Source organism: Nomascus leucogenys, unplaced genomic scaffold, assembly GCF_006542625.1.
Source record: "Nomascus leucogenys isolate Asia unplaced genomic scaffold, Asia_NLE_v1 Super-Scaffold_285, whole genome shotgun sequence".
NCBI lineage: Eukaryota > Metazoa > Chordata > Mammalia > Primates > Hylobatidae > Nomascus > Nomascus leucogenys.
Genome location: NW_022095770.1, coordinates 2,570,927 through 2,593,187, shown reverse-complemented (window position 1 = coordinate 2,593,187; position 22,261 = coordinate 2,570,927). Strand labels below are relative to the sequence as shown.

The following is a 22,261-nucleotide window of genomic DNA, read 5'->3' as shown; positions in this document are numbered from 1 at the left end:
CACAACCAGAGTCTTGATTTTATATGACTCTAACTGCTTGATACAAACATTGGATTCATATAAAAACAACACTTTTAGACTTTGGAATAGGCTGTTCCTCTGAAGAAAATGAAATAGAATAATAGAAAACTTGTATTTAGAACTTATCTTTGATTTTATTTCCTCTTTTTGATCCAGTTTCAAACTGACGACTGAAAAGAAAAATAGGATAGTCTTATACTCTGGTTTTGACTGTTGTAGGTATCATAAAAATTGTAATATCTGAGATGGTTTTTTTTAAAAGCTCTATGTTGAAGTCATTGAATTTTAGCTTTTTCTATGTTTTATTCATTCTGTTTTTGAATTACACCACCCTAAATGACTGTTTATCATCTAATATGTTGGATATAATACACTTGTTTCCACAGATGGTCTGGCAGAACAACAGTGCTGCCTAAATTTCAATTCAGGTGGGCAAACATTTGTGGAGCACCTTGTAGCCAGTGGTAATGCATGGACTAGGGGCTGGGTTCATAAATCGAGGCCGTGGTCATTGCTTTCCTAGAGCTGGAATGGGGCATCGAAAATTGTCCTCACTGGTGGCTCACACCTGTAATTCCAGCACTTTGGGAGGCCGAGGCGGGTGGATCACTTGAGGTCAGGAGTTTGAGACCAGCCTGGCCAACATGGCGGAACCTCGCCCCTACTAAAAATACAAAAAATTAGCTGGGTGTGGTAGTGCGCACCTTCGGTCCCAGCTACTCGGGAGGCTGAGGCACAAGAATCACTTGAACCCGGGAGGCGGAGGTTGCAGTGAGCGGAGATCGCACCACTGCACTCCAGCCTGGGTGACAGAGTGAGACTCTGTCTCAAAAAATTAAAAAGAAATTATCCTTACTGAATGAACCCTGTGGAGGTTGTTCAGCCCTGCTTGTGTGTCCTTGTTGCGGTTAGCTAAAAATGTACATAGGAGTCATTGAGACCTATATGTGCCCCAGTCCTAACCACTCCCCTTTACCATACCCACAGCTTCTTGCACACCAGCTCAGCCCTGTGAGCAGACAGTGGTTGGTCCCAGCTTCATTCACCAGGCACACCTTGACCTTCAGCAGCTGCGTTTAGCCTGGCTCTGGCCCTTGGTCTTGCGACGCCCTTGAAGGAGCTGGGTCTCCAGGCACTAACCTGTACCTGAGGCTGGCGCTTGGCCTTTGATTCTGTCAACTTGTCTTTGAGGGCTGTTTTCTGAGAGTGGAGTGAAGTTTGCCTAGAGAAGAGATGAAATAAAGAGTCATTTGGGTAGATTAGCATCAGAAAGTTTTCTTATTCACTCTGCAGGAAGGGAAGATACACTGGATGGATGCTACTGTCTCATCTTCTAACCTCTTCTCTTTCAAGTAAAACAGAGATAATCTTCTATGCAGATGCTGTGTTTTAAGAGGGCGAGGTTTTGATTTAACTGGAAGGAGAGTATCCCAGGCTGCCTGTCTTCTGTACCTAGTGCCTTCCTATGGTGAAGGAAAATCCTGCTTTCTTAAGGTAGAGCAGTGATTTTGGGGCGATTTTGTGCCTCCTTTCCACCCTCATTTGGCAATATTTGGAGACATTTTTGGCTGACATAATAAGGGGTGGGGGGCATACTACTGGTACCTACTTGGTAGAGGCCATAAACTTCCATAAACCCACAGGACAGCTCCCCAAGAATTATCCAACCAAAAATGTCTAGAGTGCCAAGGTTGAGACACTCTGCCTTAAAACCTGACATGTGGATGTTATGCATTTCAAAAGTTTCAGGAAACTGCTTGAATTAGGGTGAATCTGATCTAATTTTAATTCCCTGTAACATTAATTCTGCCACTTTGATTTTTTTTTTTTTTAATTCAAACAGTTTCTGTTTGCAGAGTCATAGATTTTAGAGCTAGATGATAGGTACCTTAGTAATCACCAACTCCCTTGCTTTGCAGAAAAAAATGAGATAAAAAAGCTTTGGTAAAATAAGTAGAATTAAGAAAATGCAGTTCTGTGAATTAACAAAAGAAAACATCAGATGAAGAATAAAGTTTCTCTGCCAAAGTTCCAGCTCAGCAGAGCTGTGACTGTGATGCGGCTGCTGCTGTTAGACAATATTAAAAAATTTACAAAGCACAGAGGTCATCTTCCCCCAGCTCTTGGCCCTTCTGTTTAGTTTTGCATGTCATATTCTAGAGGGAATATTTAATAGCAAATATGTTAACTACATCCAAAACACCTGGCCCATATAATGAAGAGTACGGAAACAATGCCAGATGAGGCATGGCTAAGAAATTAGGATTTTTGTCTAGAAAAGAGGAGACACAATGGCCATTTGAAAATAGCTCTAAAGGGCTAAACCAGAATCAAAGAGCTGGAAGTTACACAGGGAGACAGATTTGGAAACGAAGACATTTCTAACATTGCACCTGTTCTTAAATGAAATGGACTGCCTTACAAAGTCACGATCTTTCCAAGCTCCAGGCACCTTCAGCCAGAGACTGAAGACCTAGAATAATCTTTCAGGGAGAATTTCTATTCTGGGTGGGAGGTTGGAATAAAAGTCACCACCCAACTCTTTAAAATTCTGGGAATTTTATGTTGCTGTGATTGTAATAGAAATCACAAAGCAATGACATTGAATCTTCATTGAAAATTTGGGTGTGGAATAGCCAGTGGGGCAAGCAAAGTTACCTCATCTTGAATCGGTGTAACAAAGCCCTCATTTGGATAAAAACCATCATGGAGATTTAAAAGTCTAGCGTCTTGGTCTTAGGCAAACTAATAAAAAATCACATGAAGCAATTTATTTAAAATTAATAAAGATCATATGAAGCAATTTATTTACAGACAGCTGCAAACTATAAGCAGCGTGTGTGTCTAAAGATGAAAGTGTTAGAATTAATTAACAAAAGTTGTGATAGTTATGAAAAAGCTCTTTCCACAGGTCAGTAAATTCTGGGCATTAATCATTTCAGTTATGAATTGCACAAGTAGAGGGTTTTCAAGGATGAGAGAGGATGCTTGGAAATGTGATTACATTTCTCAAAATATATGTTAATTTTTTAATAAAATTCTTTGCAGAGGATCACCTCACCACCTTATTGTTATAAGGTGGTGGCTCATGCCTGTAATGTCAGCACTTTGGGAGGCTGAGGCAGGAGGATCACTTCAGGCCAGGAGTTGGAGACCAGCCTGGGCAACATATTGAGACCTTGTCTCTATTTTTATTTTTAAAAAATTGGTTTTCAATGAAATAGTTTCCTCCAATTGCTACCACTGTGAGATTATGAAGCTCATTTCAAGATGCTCCTGTCCTGCTTAGAAAGCTGGTCTTCCCCTGGTTTTGCCCTTAACTTGAAATCCAGCTTCAGTTTTAGTGGCCAAGGGGGCATGTGATAGCCTGCTTTCTATCAGAACTCAGACCAGTGGGTATCTTTTTTAGTTCTTCTGGTCTCCAATGTCAACAATTTTCTGCTGTCTATATAGACAGAAAACTGTTCTGGAAATTTTGAAGCCTCCCTGTTTACTTTAGGCGAGGGAGAAGCGGTTTTGGAAAAATGAAAAAAAAAATAGTACTTTTGGAGGGTACCTCTCACAGAAATAGGCCACTTGGCGAGTCTAGGATATGAAACTACAGAACTTCACTTATTTTGGTAGAGTAGAATTCTAGCTCATGGAATTAGGAGATGGAGCTCTAACTTGTAATTTTTCCACTTGCTTGCCATGTACCTTTAAATAAATGACCTCTCTCCGCTTCATTTTCTTTATCTATAAAATGGGAACAGTAATACCTACATCAGAGAGTTTGTGGATTAAGTGAAATAAAATGTAAACATAGATACAAAGTACTTATATACATAACACGTGCTTATTTTTTCCTATTTTTTTCTCCTTTGGATTGTTCAAAAAGTTATGCTGGACATCACTTATTATAAAAACATCTAGATAGGTTAATTATAGACATTAATTTATAATGCTTTTACATCACAAGTGGAACCACATATAGCTACACTTTCTCCAATTTTTTTTTTTCTTTTTGAGACCGGGTGTCACTCTGTCCCCCAGGCTGGAGTGCAGTGGTGCCATCACAGCTCACAGCAGCCTCGACCTCCTGGGCTCAAGTGATTCTCCTGCCTTAGCCTTCTGAGTAGCTGGGACTACAGGCACATGCCACCAGTCCTAGCTAATTTTTGTATTTTTTTGTAGAGATGGGATCCTACTATGTTGCTCAGGCTGGTCTCAAACTCCTGGGCTCAAGTGATCCGCCCGCCTCAGCCTCCCAAAGTGCTGAGATTACGGGTGTGAGCCACTCCTACGATCCCAGCAAAACCCCATCTCTACAAAAAATACAAAAATTAGCTGGGCATGGTGGAGCACACCTGTAGTCCCAGCTACTCAGGGTGCTGAGGTGGGAGGATCGCTTGAGCTCAGGAGGTCTAGGCAGCAGTGAGCCGTGATCGCGCCCCTGCACTCCAGCCTGGGTGACTGAGGCATGCAATGCACATCCTATCGCAATTTTGTTATAAGCTTGCATGTGCTTATAAGCTTCATGTTCCTTGTGGTTCTGTCAGCAAAATAACTTCATCATGCCCGCTCTCTGGAAGTCCAAGCTTTGTACACAGGATACCTCTGGGCTTGTCCTTTACCTGCTATTTAAGTGCTAACTTTTAAAAAAGTGGTTGAACTATTAACATTTGCTTCTTTCCTGCCTTATCATTTCATATTGACATTGATATGACAAATAAGTACTTTGTTTTCAGAAGGGCTTGATCAATATTTTCTGTTACCCAAGTGTCATATCTCAGCCACTGAAAAGTTTTTAAAGTGGTTTATTACTTGTAGTATTTTGTTCCTTGAGGAGGTTGTGTGGATAATATTACTTGAGCTTCATTTTGGATGATTTATATTCTCCAGTTTGTCTCCTCCTGGGTGAACACTGTCTGATTCCATGAAGTCGTCAAGCCAGTTTAGGCCACTTTCCTTAGAGCCTCAAATACTTTAGCCATTTCCTCTGAGCTGCCTGCTGTGAACCTTGCTTCTTGTTTCTAATCTCTGAGGATGGATGCCACATCTACCATTCTCATCATTCTTGTGTATACTTCCCTGAGGTCAGAAAGAAAAAACAACCCTGTGAATCTCTGGATCAAAGTCAATGGGTGAAAACCCATGTGCAAGGCCGGGCACAGTGGCTCACGCCTGTAATCCGAGCACTTTGGGAGGCCGAGGTGGGCGGATCCCAAGGTCAGGAGTTCAAGACCAACCTGGCCAACATGGTGAAACCCCGTCTCTACTAAAAATACAAAAATTAGCTGGGTGTGGTGGTGCGTGCCTGTAATCCCAGCTACCCAGGAGGCTGAGGCAGGAGAATCGCTTGAACCTGGCAGGTGGAGGTGAGATTGCGCCACTGGACTCCAGCCTGGGCGACAAGACAGAGACTCTGTCTCAAAAAAAAGAAGAAAGACCATGTGCATGTGGGCACGAGCTCTCCTTTCTTACAGTAAATGCACTCTCAGAAAAAAGAAACATGTTCCTGTCATTCAAAAGTTGAGGCTGGGTGCAGTCGCTCATGCCTGTAACTCCAGCACATTGGAAGGCCGAGGTGGGTGGATCGCTTGAGCCCGGGAGTTTGAGACCAGCCTGGGCAATATAGTGAAACTCCATCTCTACAAAAAATAAACAAAATTAGCTGGGCATGGTTGCCTGCAGCTACTCAGGAGGCTGAGGTGGGAGGATTGCTTGAGCCCAGGAGGTTGAGGCTGGAGGTGAACCGAGATGGCACCACTACACTCCAGCCTGGGCAACAGAGCGAGAACCTGTAATAAAACAAAACAAAAAAACTGCCTGGAGAGCTGAACTTTAGAGTCTCACCATAAACATATTCCTATTGTAGAGTTTTAAAATAATTTTAAGGCAAGTAATAATGTACGAACACCATGTCCTTAGCTTTTATTCAGCACTCTAAATAAGTTTTATGATCCAAAATGATTCAATAGTTTCAGTTTTCAAAATTGAACATGACCTTAACAACACATTCTATTGTGTCTCAGTGTTCTGGTGTCTATGATTGGGCCTTTTCTATATTTGTAAACAATCATTCAGTACAAACGCAGCATCTTAATGCATGACAAGGAAGAACAGATGAGGGTTTTCACCTCGAGATGATTTTCAGAGTAGCCTCATACTTTTGCCTTGACATGAAAATAATACTAGCCATGAACATAGGTCTCGGGTGGCCAAAATCCACAGCTAGAAGGTTAGACTTGAGAAGACCCACAGAGAGAGGCTTCGCTGATGTGGCCGGGATGGCTTAGGTTCTGCAGGCTGCTTATGGCAGATTTCCCTTTCTGCCGTTGAGCTGTGAATCCAGGTTGGATAAGCTGGCTCATACTTTTAGTATTTCAGCGGAGAAGAAGCATTCAGGGTTTTATTTATTGTAATGATTTGATGGTGGAAAACAGCTTTGACTTAAGCAACGTAACATTGCTCTTTTTCTTTGAGTAGTGGTTTAAAGTTTTTCTGTGGTTAGCTATTAACCTTATTCTCTGGTTAGCTGTTTAAGCAGAAGTCATAATGTACCCAGGGGTTCATTTTAAGTTTTATTCAGTGTGCCGGGAAGATGAAAAACTACATGTTTTGATGATAGGCTTGATATGCTCACACAATTCTTAATTGGTTTTATATTGGAAGATACATGTTCAGGTTTGTCCTTCTATAACTTTACATTTGGCTTTTTATGCCATGTCCCATGTTCTTTCCTTGAGGACTGGCTTGTAGAGTTGATCCTCTAATTTGTGATATGGGCATATTAAATTCCTTGATTGAGAAAGCCCTTAGCCAGCCTGGGCTGGTGCTATGCCTGGTTCTTCCTGGGGCCTGTACCACTTCCTACCCAATCTTAACAGGTTTCGTCATCCCAAACAAGACAAGACAAAGCCATGTGGCCTCAGGGATACTGTAGAAATGAAAGAATAGGGCTATGACCACCAACAGGGTGAAAGATCTCAGCAGTGGAGAATGGGGAAAAGAAACACCAGCTTGGTGAAGTGGCAGGTTTTGGCTAAAGATGTGGCTAGACTTGGCAGGGGAACAAGTGCCTGAGGATCTCTTCTCTTTGGGGCTTTCAAGGTTTCAGGAAATCGGATGCCATATCACATATCACACAGCCAATCTTATTTCCCAAGACTCTTTATTTGGCCCCTGTCCTAAATGTCCTGTAAACACACATGTCTGATTCCTATGTCACTTCTGATGCAGATTGTGAAATGAAGTCTTTACTATTAACAGCTTTTTATTGCTTGCTGTCTTCTTTGTGTTTTAGCTTTTCTTCGCTACCCAAATGTGAGCTTTTTGAAGTAGGAGGGAGATTTTGAGTTCCTTTTTCATCTTATAAAATATCGAGTTCAGTGATGGACATATATAAACTAGACATTAGTTATACGTTGATTATTAAAATAATCGTATCCTTCTTTGTGGGCTAAGCTGTTGACACTGTAGTCTAATTTCAGCTATCGTGCCACTGAGTTCTTGTGCGATGCCATTAAAAATGCCCACGTTAAAAAAATGGCTATAATCTGAATTGTATAAATAAGGTAATGTGATACCCTACCTTGTTTTAACCTGATTGTCTCTCTTAGCTGAGAGAGCCAGACAGACTCCATTTTTGTTTCTTCACTTGCAGCCCCCCTCCCTTAACGGCCTAAGTGGTGCAAGCTGACTCTGAGCACATCCAGGAATGCACTTACTGATAAGATATCCAGGCAAGCTAAATCAGCAGTTCCTGGGGATGCGCTTGGGGGATGGCACCCAAAGCCCCTGCATTATCTCTTTGTGATAGTTTGAGCCCCTGCACCTGGAACTGTTTACTTTTCTGTAACTGTTTCTGTAACCAATTAATATTTTTTAATTGGTTTGCCTGTTCTGCTTCTGTAAAAATTGCTTCAGCTAAACTCCCCCTCCCCTATTTAGACCACAGTATAAAAAGAAATCTAGCCCTTTCTTCAGGGCTGAGAGAATTTTGAGCTCTAGCCGTCTCGTTCGCTGGCAATAAAAGGACTCCTGAATTAGTCTCAGAGTGTGGCGTTTCTCTATAACTCGCTCGGTTACAACCATAAGATATAAACAATGAACTGACGTTAGTAATATAGTCATGCAGCTAGATCATAATTGATAGCTTCCTTCCTAGATAAAATACTTTTTAAAAAAATTAGTAATAATTAACTTGCAAAAGTAAATTTATTGAAGCATAGAAACAATTAGAGCAAAGTTGTTAATTCAGCTATTTCAAGAGCATTCTAATGAGGAAATAAGATGCAGAAAAATTGGCTAGTCATCCATTTCTGGACTGAAGCTTTTCCTGAAATTATCCAGAAAGATGCCATTTCTTCACTTGTGTCCTTCTTGATTTTTTTTTCTTTGAAAGACACCCTTGTTGATCTGGAAGTTCCTTATTTAACTTTCACCTCAGAAATACTGCTGACTTGAGATGAGACAACCTTGCCATCCACCAACTCCTCTACGATGGTCTTAGTCACTCTAGTCTTGCTTGAATCTGAAAATCATGGGATTGCAATGTCAGTCTGGAAACTATCACAGAAACACAGAGCAAGAGAAATTCAATCACATGCATTCAACGTGTTCTCTCTGGGTAAGATTATGTAAACAATAGCAGACGCTTTTAGTATGACAAGCAAAGTATGCCTTTACTTTTAAATTACAGAACTATTATCAACATTAAAAAAAGTTTACCTCGTCCTTGACCAGAACAGCTTCCAGATCTTGAGTCACCAGATACCAGATCCCTGGATCCCATGTTTGTGGATCCTGAGTTTCTACCACCAAATTCTGCAAAACTAGAACCACTGGAGAAAAAAAAAGAATTATGTTTTCCTTTGCAGTTTGCAAAGGCAGGAGAAACCCTCTGCGCCGGGGATTCTTCATGATGAAGCTTTGGATGTGTTTATGTGTCTTAATTGGATTGTGTCTGTTGCTTTTTTGTTCAGCCTTGCACTCCTGGGCTCAAGTGATCCTCCTGTCTCAGCCTCCCCAGTATCTGGGATTATAGGTGTGCGCCACCATGCCCAGCTAAAATTTTTTTTTTTTTTTTTTTTTTTTGAGACAAGGTCTCCCTCTGTCACCCAGGCTGGCATGATTACAGCTCACTGCAGCCTCAACCTCCTGGGCTCAAGTGATCCTCCCGCCTCAGTCCCCTGAGTAGCTGGGACTACAGGTGTGTGCCACCACGCCTGGCTAATTTTTGTATTTTTATTAGAGACAGGATTTCACCATGTTGGCCAGGCTGGTCTCGAACTCCTGACCTCACGTGATCTGCCTGCCTTGGCCTCCCAAAGTGCTGGGATTACAGGCATGAGACACTGAGTCCAGCCTCCAGCTAATTTTTTAAAAATTATTTTTTGAAGAGAAGGGGTTTTGCTGTGTTGCCCAAGCTGATCTTGAACTCCTGGGCTCACGTGATTCTACCACCTCAGCCTCCCAAAGTGCTGGGATTACAGGCCTGAGCCACTGCATCCAGCCTGTGTCGGTTACTTTATTACTCTCTCTATATACAAGTCTAACCCCTGAGTCCCATTTTGGTTTTATAAAATAAATTCGCTAAGGTATGCATTTTAGTTTGTTCATAACTTTGGTTTACCCTCTCTCTCCATCGAGCAGGCGGCGGTAGGTCTCGATCTCCACCTCCAGGCGTGTCTTGATGTCCAGCAGTTGCTCGTACTCTGCGTTCTGGCATTTAGTCTCACCCCGGATCTGGCAGATCTCCTCCTCCAGGGCACTGATCTGTGTTTGAATTTCTGACAGCTGAGCCACGTAGCCAGCTTCTGTGTCAGCCAGGGTTCCCTCCAGGGAGCTTTTCTAAGAGAAAAAGCAAATAAAAAATTCATGATGAAAATAAATCATTGGATGATTTTTTAAAAATGCAATTTTATGTGGCACCAGAAGTGCACCTTCGCCATATAACCTATATTGTTATATCATTGCTTCTTTAATTTTGGTTGGCACTTCTTTTTAAACTAAATCTTTTATGCAAAATAGAGTACATTATCTTTAACTTTTAATGCTTTCTATAATCATAATGCAGTTCTCCTCAACACTGCCTTTTTTATGTGCCTAGTGAACCTCTTGGCAAAGAAAGAAAACTGCATTTGCTTAACTCCCTGTTGGAAAATGTGAAAAGCTATTTGCACATACCATGGCCAGTTGGGACTGAAGCTCAATTTCCAGGGCTTGCAGGGTACGTTTCAGTTCTGTTATCTCATTCTTGGCATAAGTGGCTGCCCCAGCATCAGTGGAGATTTGTGCTTGTAGTGATGCACTCTAAGTACAAACATAATGCAGCTGTTGTAGGCTGATGAAAGGAGCAGAAGCGGCTTGTGTGTGGCTACTGGCTTAGGTGCTTAGCAGAGAGGATCTACCTGCTTGTTGAACTGCTCTTCAGCCTCTCGGCGGTTTTGCTCAGCCAGCTCCTCGTACTGCGCCCTCATGTCATTCAGTAATTTGGTCAGGTCGGTCCCTGGGGCAGCATTCATTTCTACGGTCACCTCCCCTCCAGAGCTTCCTTGCATATCCTTCATTTCCTAGCATGAAGGAAAAAAGACTATCGTGATGCAAACAGAAAAGCGATGACTTCCGAAAATGTGCCTAGACAACAACAATTTGAAAGTAGGACACTGAAAGGAAAAAAAAAAAAATCAAATCTAGGTATAATTTACTCATGATTACTTTTGTTTCCTGGTCATAGTATGTGGGAAATTCACTTAGATAAAATTGAGTTTATTTTACCTTTTTTTTTTTTTTTTTTGAGATGGAGTCTCACTCTGTCGCCCAGGCTGGAGTGCAGTGGCTTGATCTTGGCTCACTGCAACCTCCGCCTCCCCAGTTCAAGCGATTCTCCTGCCTCAGCCTCCTGAGTAGCTGGGATTACAGGCGCAACAGGCGTGCGCCATCACGCCCCATTAATTTTTGTATTTTTAGTAGGGAGGGGATTTCACCATGTTGGTCAGGCTGGTCTCAAACTCCTGACCTCGTGATCTGCCTCCCTTGGCCTCCCAAAGTGCTGAGATTATAGGCATGAGCCACCATGCCTGGCCTATTTTACTTTTTTAGAGACACAGCGTCTCTCTGTTGCTCAGGCTGGAATCCAGTGGCATGATCATAGCTCACTGTGGCCTCCAACTCCTGGGCTCAAGGGATCCCCCTGCCTCGGCCTCCGGAGTAGCTGAGACTACAGGCATGAGCCACTGTGCCCAGCCAATTTTATTTGTATAGAATGCATGTGGGGAGAAATATGTTAGCTAGAGTTATTCATTTATGTAGAACATGTTCCTACCTCCTCGTGGTTCTTCTTCAGGTAGGTTAGCTCCTCGGTGAAACTCTCGATCTGCATCTCCAGGTCAGAGCGGGTCATAGTCAGGTCATCCAGGACTTTCCGCAGGCCATTGATGTCAGCCTCCACACTCTGCTGGAGACACAGCTCGTTCTCATACCTGGAAGGGGCAGCAGTAAGGCAAAAAACACTGTGAGCTCACCTGGCCGTGTTTCAAAGGGTACCTTCCATTCTTACCTATTGAAAAAGTTCTCACCTGTGGGCATTTTAATAAATAAAGGTTATCAAGTTTTCTCTTGGGAAATTTTCCCTTACAAAGAAAAATACTAGTGTAATGTTAATTCTAATCATGTCTAACATTTTTAATAATAAAATTCTCATTCTAAATTTGCCTCTTTCTTTTTTCTTTCTTTTTTCTTTTGTAGCTGTTGTAGGCTGATGAAAAGAGCAGAGAAGCAGCTTGTGTGTGGCTACTGGCTTAGGTGCTCAGCAGAGAGATCTACCTGCCCCAGCATCAGTGGAGATTTGTCTGATGGTCTAAAGTTTACCCTTGGGATGTTTGTCAATTTAGGTCATGATCCTCTAGTGTATATATATATATATAAAATGGAATACAATTTATTTTTTTCCCATAACACTTGTTTTCAAGTCTTTATGTTTCTTACTTCAGTCTGAAGTCATCAGCAGCCAATCTGGCATTGTCAATCTGCAAAATGATCCCAGCATTTTCAACAGTGGCAGCAATGATCTAAAAAAGATGTTAATAGTGAGTGAATCACGAATGATTTTTACCTTGTGTCTGCATGCCTACCTGTAAGGGTAGATGTTGCCTGTGTTATTAGCTCTGTGTGTGTGTGTGTGTGTGTGTGTGTGTGTGTGGGTAGAGACAGAGTCTCGCTCTGTCGCCCAGGCTGGAGTGCAGTGGCGAGATCTCGGCTCACTGCACCCTCCGCCTCCCATGTTCAAGCGATTCTTGTGCCTCAGCCTCCTGAGTAGCTGAGATTACAGGCGCGTGCCACTGTGCCTGGCTAATTTTTGTGTGTGTGTTTTTAGTAGACACGGGGTTTCACCATGTTGGCCAGGCTAATCTCAAATTCCTGACCTCAAGTGATTTTTGCCCGCCTCAGCCTCCCAAAGTGCTGGGATTACAGATGTGAGCCACCGTGCCTGGCCTGTGCTATTAGCTTTTAAAGGTGACTTGCTTTGCAAACTTAGTAATGACACCTGTTTATCTGGGGCTGGTATATTTAGGACTACATCTTTCTGCAAAAAGATAACGGTTTGCACATTTATTGGACTAGGCACAGGATCCTGTTTCATAGGACATAGCCCTCTGCATATTTCTGCTACTTTGTTAGATCATTATCTCATGAGCTTTTCAGAAAATAGTGCACAAATTGTATTTCACTTCCAAAAAAGTCTTTAAAAATATACTTCCCATACAAAAGTGGCTAAACATTTTAGATTCTACTACATTCTTATGTAATGTTTGCACCAGATTTTCTAGGAAGAAAAATAATCCTAAAGAATATTTAAATCTTGTAAGACAATAAAATGTGTCAGTCTGTCAGAATTCATCATAAATAATTAAGATTAAACTAATGTTGACTCACTGCCATCATTCTTATATATAAATGATAATTAGCTGCCTGGTATTGTATAAGTTTTACTCTTATGTAGAAATACTGAAACTGAGATGGAAACAGAAAATTAATGTGATTGGATGTCACATAAAGCACTATAATAATTAAGACACATCAGGTTCCACTTTGCCTATGTAACAAGCAAAAATGTTTTCAAATAATTTCTTAAAATTTTCATTATAGTACATGATCTGAAAAGAAGTGAAAGATCCACAAATAATAGAAACTTAGGCACAGATAGTCTCACCTGGTTTCTGAGATCTTCAATTATTGAATAGTATTTGCTATAATCTCTTCCGGATCCACCGTCTCCAGACCCAGGCCCATATTTGTCATACCACTCCTTGATTTTGTTCTCCAGATCAGTGTTAGCCTTCTCCAGGGCTCTGACCTTGTCTAGGTAATTGGCCAAGCGGTCATTGAGGTTCTGCATGGTTTGCTTTTCCCCTCCAGAGAAAAGCCCCCCATCGCCAACACCACCTCCCATACCACCACCATAGCTGTAGAAGCCTCCACTAGCACCACTGCTGAATCCAGAACTCCCACAGAATCCAGAACCCCTGCCAAATCCAGAGACCCCTCCAAGGCTAGAACCCCCACCAAATCCTGCCCCAGAACCTGAAGCTCCCCCGAAACCAAAGCCTCCTCCAAAGCCCCCTTCAAAGCCGCCCCCAAAAGCACCGCTAGACCCCATGGCTCCTCCTCGGAAGCCCTGGGCCGAGCTGCCCCCAACACCACATCTGCTTCCACTGCTGAAGCTGCTTCCACCAGCAGACACCCTGGCTGAGCTGCTGCCTCCAGCCCTGGAGGAGGAGACACGAGATGAGCAAGACATGGTGCTCCTGCAAACGTGAGCTTGTCCAGGCAAATAAGAGAGGTGATGACCAAGAGTGTATTCAAGGCTGCCTTTTTGGCTTTTATATACACACTTTGAGGGTGTTCCTTTTCTCTGTCACTTCTTAATCTCTGCTACAGTTTTGGTAATCAGTAATTGGATAATTTCTTTTTCTTGAACACTTCTCTGAAGCTAGGTCAGAGCCCTGGGGCATTTACTATATCAATAAAAAAAAGAATAAGGTGGAGCAAAACAAAAAAATTTTCAGAATTACAGTTTTAATCTTTTGGAGGTTTTGATGACTGGTAACTTTTCTCTGGAAGTGTAGTTCTATTAAATTTGCTTCATGATTTCACATTTGCAGAGAATATCTCCAGGTTAACAAATGTAATTAAAATACTTAATATGATGAGAATAAAAATTTTCCATCAATCATGTAACTTTTTTATTCATATTGTTCTCAAAATTTGAAATTAGCTTTCACATCAGCAATAATTTCAGATTTCATTAAGCATCCACCTCTGATTATTTCAATCAGCATTTTTTTAAGGTTGTTGAAGTTTGTGATTTTAAGTTATTGCTTTCTTTTTTTAATATTTTGTATAACATACAAAAAAGCATATAATTTGTAAAAATTATGTTTTTATCGTTCATAAGAAAAACATAAATAATAGTTTTCTAGGTAAGTATTAATAGATCTCAGCAACATGTTTATTCAAGTAGCTAATGTCTAAGAAAGACTGAAAAGCTTTTAGGCAGATCGTTTTAATATGCTTTTCTTTCTGGTTGAATTCTAGTCTGATATAAAGAGAGCAACTTCCTTTTTGAGTCAAATTTCAAGAAATGAATAGATGATGCAGGTATCTCCTGCCTTCGTTTTAAAGATAAAGGAGGATTTGTATCTACTTCTGATAACTAGTGTTACAATTGGAGTTATTTTATAGATTCTGAACCCTCCTGAGTCCCCTTTGTGCTTCATGGTTTTTTGTCCCTTTGTATTTTAGGCTGTTTCCATTCATGTCTTCTAGTCACTTCACCGGTTTAATAGTGTCTTTTTGAAAGATAGATACTGTAAATTCCAGTACTATGAGGTGCCTAGAGTAATCAAATTCATAGAGACAGAAAGTAGAATGGTAGTTGCCAGTGGCTGAAGGGTTGGGGATAGACAGTTGTTGCTTACTGGGCATAGAATTTTAGTTTTGGAATATGAAAAGAGTTTGGGGCCAGGCGTGGTGGCTCACGCCTGTAATCCCACCTCTTTGGGAGGCCGAGGCAGGTGGATCACCTGAGGTTGGGAGTTTGAGACCAGCCTGACCAAGACGGTGAAATCCCGTCTCTGCTAAAAATACAAAAAATTAGACTGGTGTGGTGTCACGTGCCTGTAGTCCCAGCTACTCGGGAGGCTGAGGCAGGAGAATTGCTTGAACCCGGGAGGCAGAGGCTGCAGTAAGCCAAGATCACGCCACTGGACTCCAGCCTCAGAGACAGAGTGAGACTCGTCTCAAAAAAAAAAAAAAAAAAAAGAAAAGAGTTTGGGAGATTGGTTGCACAACAGTGTCAGTGCACTAAAGACTACTGAACTGTAAACTTATAAATGATTAAGATGATAAGTTTATGTTATATGTATTTTACCACAATTTTTAAAAAGTCTTAAAAAACAGATGCTTCCAGAAATAGTTTGTATCCTCTTTAGCTTTAAAGTAGCTGACTTTTGTTTATTTAAGAATTTCTTCCTTCTTTTGCCAGTCTCTGTTAAACTATGTGCATACCTTAATCTTTACATTCAATCATTTGTTAAACAATGTTCTGCTTTTAATTTTTCCTTAAATTGCATTTGATTGGGACACATGATTAAATAGGTGATCATTCCCTTTACTATGTAGCTCTTATGTGGCTTTTATGCTCTACCTGTACTGTTTTCACAGGAGTATGATGTTACTCTTCTTCATATTTAGGGTGACATGTCTCCAAGGGGTACATAGTGTACAAACTTTTAAATTGTTAAGCTGGGAGTAATTTTTATAACGCCCTTCTAAAGTAGCTAAAAAATGCACCACACATAATGTGTTGGTCATCCTGCCTCTCCCATCCCTAAAGCTATGAAACCAAAGAAAACTAAACCCTAATGATTAAATGGTATGCAAATGCTGGCAGTGGGAGGAACAGTCACAGAGTGTTTCTCCCTTTTAAAACTATGAAATGTAATCTTTCAATTTTCATAAAGACTTGCATTTGGCTGAAAGCACGTTTAAATCCCAGCTTCTTGGGAGGCTGAGGCAGGAGAATTGCTTGAACCCGGTGGGTGGAGCTTGCAGTGAGCAGAGATTTTGCCACTGCACTCCAGCTTGGGCGAGAGCGCGAGACTCCATCTCAAAAAAAAAAAAAAAAAAAAGAGAGAGAGACAGACTGAATCTTAGGTGTCTGGGCTCCCAGTTCAGATTTTGAATAGTTTGTGATTTGAAGTTTATTTTTACCTGTAAAGAATCATATAAAAGCTATATTTCCTTATAGAATATGATTTTAATAATAAGTGCAGAATGATTTGCAGATAGTAACCATCAATATTCTTTTTTTTGTGTGTGGGATAGATTACTAGTATTTAAATATTTTTCAGATTAATATATTGCAGGTTTTTAGACTAGTAGGAAAACCAAATACTGAAATGCATGGCATATGGCTCCTGATGAATCTTTACAGAATTGAGAATAGAGCTTGGGGATTCTATCTTCTGTTCATTCGAGAAAATATTCTGTTGTGTGTTTTTCAAATAGAAGCATCAGATCGGAGTAGTTAAGGGAAGTTGCTGGGTTTAGAGTATTTGTTGAATGTTGACAAAACTTTCTGTAGCAGACAGTAAAAAAGAAGGGAAAATATACATTTAAAAAAATTTAACTTTTAACTTTTGTGGGTGCATAGTAGGTATATAGATTTATGGGGTACATGAGATATTTTGATATAGGTGTATGTATCCCATCAGGGTAAATGGGGTACCCATCACCTCGAGCACTTACCCTTTGTGTTACAAACATTCCAATTATACTATTTTTTAGTTATTATAAATTATACAATTAAATTATTATTGACTATAGTCACTCTGTTACACTATGAAATACTAGGTCTTATTCATTTTTTCTGACTATTTTTTGTATCCATCAAGCATCCTCACTTTTCCCCTTCTCCCCTATTTCCCTTCCCAGCCTCCGATAACCATCATTCTACTCTCTATCTTCATGAGTTCAATTGTTTGAATTTTTAGCTCCCACAAGTAAGTGAGAATACACCAAGTTTGTCTTTCTGTGCTTGGCTTATTTCACTTAACATAATGACCTCCAGTTTCATCCACGTTGTTGCAGATGATGGGATTTCATCCTTTTCATGCCTGAATAGTACTCCATTGTGTAAATGTGCCACCTTTTTTTTTTTAAGACAAGTTTCACTCTTGTTGCCCAGACTTGAGTGCAATGGCACGATCTCGGCTCACTGCAACCTCCACCTCCTGTGTTCAAGCGATTCTCCTGCCTCAGCCTCCCGAGTAGCTGGGATTACAGGCACCCACTGCCACGCCCAGCTAATTTTTATATTTTTAGTAGAGACGGGGTTTCACCATGTTGGCCAGGCTGATCTTGAACTCCTGACCCCGTGATCTGCCCTCCTTGGCCTCGCAAAGTGCTGGGATTACAGGGGTGAGCTACAGCGCCTGGCCTGTGCCACTTTTTCTTTATCCATTCGACTGTTGATGGATGCTTAGGTTGCTTCTAAATCTTGGCTATTGTCAATAGTGCTGTAATAAACATGGGAGAGCAGATATCTCTTTAACATACCAATATTCTTTCTTTTGGACACGTTGGAAAGTATAGATTTGATGCGTGAACAGTCTCTTTGCAATGCCTTTGCAATGACAGGCAGCAGACAGACAATAAATATTCCTTGAATTAATAAAAACTAACATGGCCTGATTTTCTTCATAAACAACTTGGATCACTGATTACTTTTGTTCTTTACTATGTGTTGCGTTTTGTTTTCTGAATCTTTATGCTCCACTTCAGGGTTAGTGATTCTCAGTGTGTGGTGGTGGAGAGCAGGGCTTGGCAGTAAGAGGAAATGTTGTTTGGGAAGAGGGCAGAAAGGTCAGGCAAGAGTCAACCGGGGACCTTGCTGTAGGGAATCATTGTTTGGGCCAGCTTCCTGCTGGTGGCTACTCTAGGCCCCGCCAGGCTCAACTACTTGGAAGAGAAAAAAGGTTTTGCAATAATAACATGACTAAGAGCCCACTCCGGTAGATCTGGCACCACCCGTCAATGGATTGGGTGTGCCGTTGTCACACCCCAGAAATCCACCAATTCTGTGGCTGTTTCTCTTCCTTCACCACTTTCTCTCCTTCCCCATCACCGTCATCCATTCTTTCTCTTCCTGGTTTCACTTAAGTGTGTCTATTTGAAGGCTTCCTTTTCTCCACCAGGAAACATCTGCTTGGTCATGCCATTTTGCCAAATTTTGTTCTGGAAGAAAAATCACCTGGCTTTGTTCTTGTATGTGAGTGCTTTCAAATCTCTTTAAATAACTCAATTCTCTATGTTTCCTGAAGATCGTTCAATGAGTTTATGGAGAGTTAAGAGAATGGGTGAGTGATTTTGCGGTGATTGGAATGCTTTGTCCTCCAGGGTCCACAGTCAAGACAGTTTGAAGTAAGCACAGTTTTCAAGGATTAGTTCTGCTTAAAAAGTCCTTTTGTGCCTTTCTTCATACCAGACAGACAGTAGTCTTCTCTTCAGAGAATCCAAAAGCATGAACAACCCAGATCATAACCTGAACAGTAGGGCCCAGCCCCCGTGCCTCTTGCCAATGCCAAGTCGATATACTGGGCCTTTCTGCTCTGTCTCTTCGAGCTTGACTCCTCAACCTCCTGCTGCCCTCTGATGTCAGAGAAGCTGCAAATCTTTGGTCAAGGTATCCAGGGCTTAAATAGTAGCTTCATAGCAAAAGAATGGCATGGTATTTTATATAAGATCATATTTTATATGATAGTATTTTATATGATAGGCTCAGAAGAAAGCTTCCTCAGTCTCACGTCTCTTGTCCTCTGTCCACCAGAACTATAACACAACATTTGAGTACAGTCAATATGTCTTGACCAAGCCACCATGCCCTCATCTGTAAAATTATTATATTGGTCTATCTACTTTTCAGGTTCCCTTCCAGCTCTAATTTTTAGCAGTCCAGTAATTAAATGTATTACTTCTCAGATTTAGAAAGTGTTTTATATTACAATTAGGATAAATTTTCTTTTTTTTTTCTTTTTTTTTTTTTGAGACAGAGTTTCGCTCTCGTTGCCCAGGTGGGAGTGCAATGGCGTGATCTCAGCTCACCGCAACCTCTGCCTCCTGGGTTCAAGCGATTCTCCTGTCTCAGCCTCCAGAGTAGCTGGGACTATAGGCATGCACCACCACACCCAGCTAATTTTGTATTTTTAGTAGAGACGGGGTTTCTCCATGTTGTTCAGGCTGGTCTCGAACTCCCGACTTCAGGTGATCCGCCTGCCTCGGCCTCCCAAAGTGCTGGGATTACAGGCGTGAGCCACTGCTCCCAGCCAGGAGGGATTTTCTTTACTAGAGCATTAGCTGCAAAAGTTCACTGCTTGTACTTGAGAACTGGGTAGAGTGGAAATTGTGCTTAGAGGTCCTCTTTTTTTTTTTTGAGACAGAGTCTTTCTCTGTCCCCCAGGCTGGAGTGCAGTGGCGCGATCTCAGCTCACCGCAACCTCCACCTCCTGGGTTCACGCCATTCTCCTGCCTCAGCCTCCCGAGTAGCTGGGACTACAGGCGCCCGCCACCACGCCCGGCTAATTTTTTGTATTTTTAGTAGAGACGGGGTTTCACCGTGTTAGCCAGGATGGTCTCGATCTCCTGACCTCATGATCCGCCCGCCTCAGCCTCCCAAAGTGCTGGGATTACAGGCTTGAGCCACCGCGCCTGGCCTTAGAGGTCCTCTTAACTGGCCTCTATGTGTCTACTCCAAGGAAAGCTCTCATAAAGGCACCCAAGTGAGGAAAAGAATACTTGCCTAGAAATTCTTTCAGGGCAATGTTCTTGATCAGAGTTACAATTAGAACTAAACAATAAAAAAGACAACCAGAAAAATCTTTGTGAGTTGATACATTCTCTTAGGTAACTGTGGTATAAAGGGAAATATATATGAATGATGAGAGTGTCTTTTGAGTCCTGATGAGATGGCTTGCCGCTAGGGGCCTCTCAATAGCTTCAGGATGAAGACTGGTCTCCAGAGGATCAAGCCTTGATTAGAAGCTTAGAACTTTCAGCCACATCTAACCTTTGGGGAGGGGAGAGGGGCTGGGTATTGAGTTAATCACAAATGGCCAGACTCATGTCTATGTCATGAAACCTACATAACCCTTAAGTCAGGGGTCCCCAGTCCCTGGGAATTGTTTGAAGGAACTGGGCCACGCAGCCAGAGGTGAGTGGAGTCTGCACGAGCATTACCGCCTGAGCTCCACCTCCTGTCAGATCAGCAGTGGCATTAGATTCTCACAGGAGCATGAACCCCATTGTGAACTGCATGGGAGGGATCTAGGTTGTGTGCTCCTTATGAGCTCTAACGCCTGATGATATGTCACTGTCTCCCATCACCCCCAGATGGGACTGTCTAGTTTCAGGAAAACAAACTCAGGGCCCCCACTGATTCTATGTTATGGTGAGTTGTATAATTATTTCATTATATATTACAATGTAATAATAATAGAAATAAAGTACATAATAAATGTAATGTGGCCGGGTGCGGTGGCTCACACCTGTAATCCCAGCACTTTGGGAGGCTGAGGCGGGTGGATCATGAGGTCAGGAGATCGAGACCACGGTGAAACCCCGTCTCTACTAAAAAAAAAAATACAAAAAATTAGCCGGGCGTGGTGGCGGGCGCCTGTAGTCCCAGCTACTTGGAGAGGCTGAGGCAGGAGAATGGTGTGAACCTGGGAGGCGGAGCTTGCAGTGAGCCGAGATTGCGCCACTGCACTCCAACCTGGGTGACAGAGCAAGACTCCGTCTCAAAAAAAAAAAAAAAAAAAAAAAAAAAAAAAAAAAAAAAAAGTAATGTGCTTGAGTCGTCCAGAAACCATTCTACCCACCTGGTCTATGGAAAAATTGTTTTCCACAAAACCAGAGCCTGGTGCCAAAAAGGTTTGGGACTGCTGTCTTAAATAATGGGGCTCAGAAAGCTTCTGGGTTGATGAACATATGGAGGTGCTGGGAGTATGGTATGTCCAGAGAGGGCATGGAAGTTCTGTGCCTGTTCCCCCATATCCTGCCCTATTTATCCTTTCCGTTTAACTCTTCTTGAGTCGATCCTTTATAATAAACTGGTAATAGTAGGCAAAGTGCTTTCCTGAGTCCCGTAAGTCATTCTAGAAATTATCAAAACTTAAGTAGGGAAGATTGTGGAAACCCCAAATTTTGTAGCAAATTAAAGATGTGGGTAACCTGGTGTACAAGTCTGTTCTTGCACTGCTATAAATAAATAAATATCTGAAACTGGGTAATTTATAAAGAAACTGGCTCACAGTTCTGCAGGGTGTACAGGAAGCATGATGCTGGCATCTGCTTTGCTTCTGGGGAGGCTTCAGGAAACTTACAATGATGGCAGAAGGCAAAGGAGAAGCAGACATGTCTTACATGGCCGGAGCAGGAGCAAGAGCGAGAGCGGAGAGGTTTCACACACTTTTAAACAACTAGATCACACAAGAACTCACTGACTATCACAACAACAGTACCAAGGAGGGGATGGTGTTAAACCATGAGAATTGGCCCCCATGATTCAATCACCTCCCACCAGGCCCCACTTCCAGCATTGGGGATTACATTTCAACATGAGATTTGGTGGGGACACAGATCCAAACCACATCACCTGGGGACCTGATACTTGTGACTAGCATCTGCAGTGAGGACAGTCTTGTGAGACGGAGCCTTTCAACTTGCAGAGTAACCCTAATTCCAGATAATTAGTGTCAGAATTGAATTGAATGTTAGGATACCCACTTGGGCATCATAGGAAAAAAAGAAGCCTTTCATAACTGTTGGACCAAATATGACAAACCAGAAAGTAGTGAAAAAGTCCAGGCATGGTGGCTTACCCCTGTAATCCCAGTCCTTTGGGAGGCCAAGGCAGGAGGATTGCTTGAGCCTACGAATTTGAGGCTGCAGTGAGCTATGATTGTGCCACTGCACTCCACTCTGGGTGACAGAGCAAGACCCCCCGTCTCTAAAAAAAAAAAAAAAAGTAAAATGAAAAGCACTTCATACCTGGACTTTTGGGATGTAGCTAACTTTGAACGATAAAGAAAATTTATAGCCCCTAATGGCTGTGTTGTTAAAAAAGACCAAAGATGAAGAAATTTAGCATAAAAATTTCTTTTAAAGAACAGCAAGATACACTAAAAAATATAAAAAT

General features: G+C 41.8%; 1 protein-coding gene across 1 annotated transcript; it reads right to left on the bottom strand.

The window, feature by feature from the left end:
• Positions 1-8,201: 8,201 nt before the first annotated feature.
• On the bottom strand, positions 8,202-13,857 carry KRT24 (keratin 24). Its single transcript, XM_003278274.2, has 8 exons — positions 13,217-13,857; positions 11,992-12,074; positions 11,330-11,486; positions 10,416-10,577; positions 10,192-10,317; positions 9,638-9,855; positions 8,734-8,846; positions 8,202-8,536 (listed from the first exon to the last, which is right to left on the bottom strand). The coding sequence occupies exons 1-8, from the start codon at positions 13,802-13,804 to the stop codon at positions 8,433-8,435; spliced, it is 1,551 nt and encodes a 516-aa protein (XP_003278322.1). The 5' UTR covers positions 13,805-13,857; the 3' UTR covers positions 8,202-8,432.
• Between the last annotated feature and the right edge of the window lie 8,404 nt (positions 13,858-22,261).

Coding starts and splice junctions, on each gene's coding strand:
- KRT24 (XM_003278274.2), bottom strand. CDS start 13,804: ATGTCTTGCTCATCTCGTGTCTCCTCCTCCAGGGCTGGAGGCAGCAGC. Junction 12,075..13,216: donor TTGAAGATCTCAGAAACCAG/GTGAGACTATCT, acceptor CATCTTTTTTAG/ATCATTGCTGCCACTGTTGA. Junction 9,856..10,191: donor TTCAGTCCCAACTGGCCATG/GTATGTGCAAAT, acceptor TTTTTCTCTTAG/AAAAGCTCCCTGGAGGGAAC.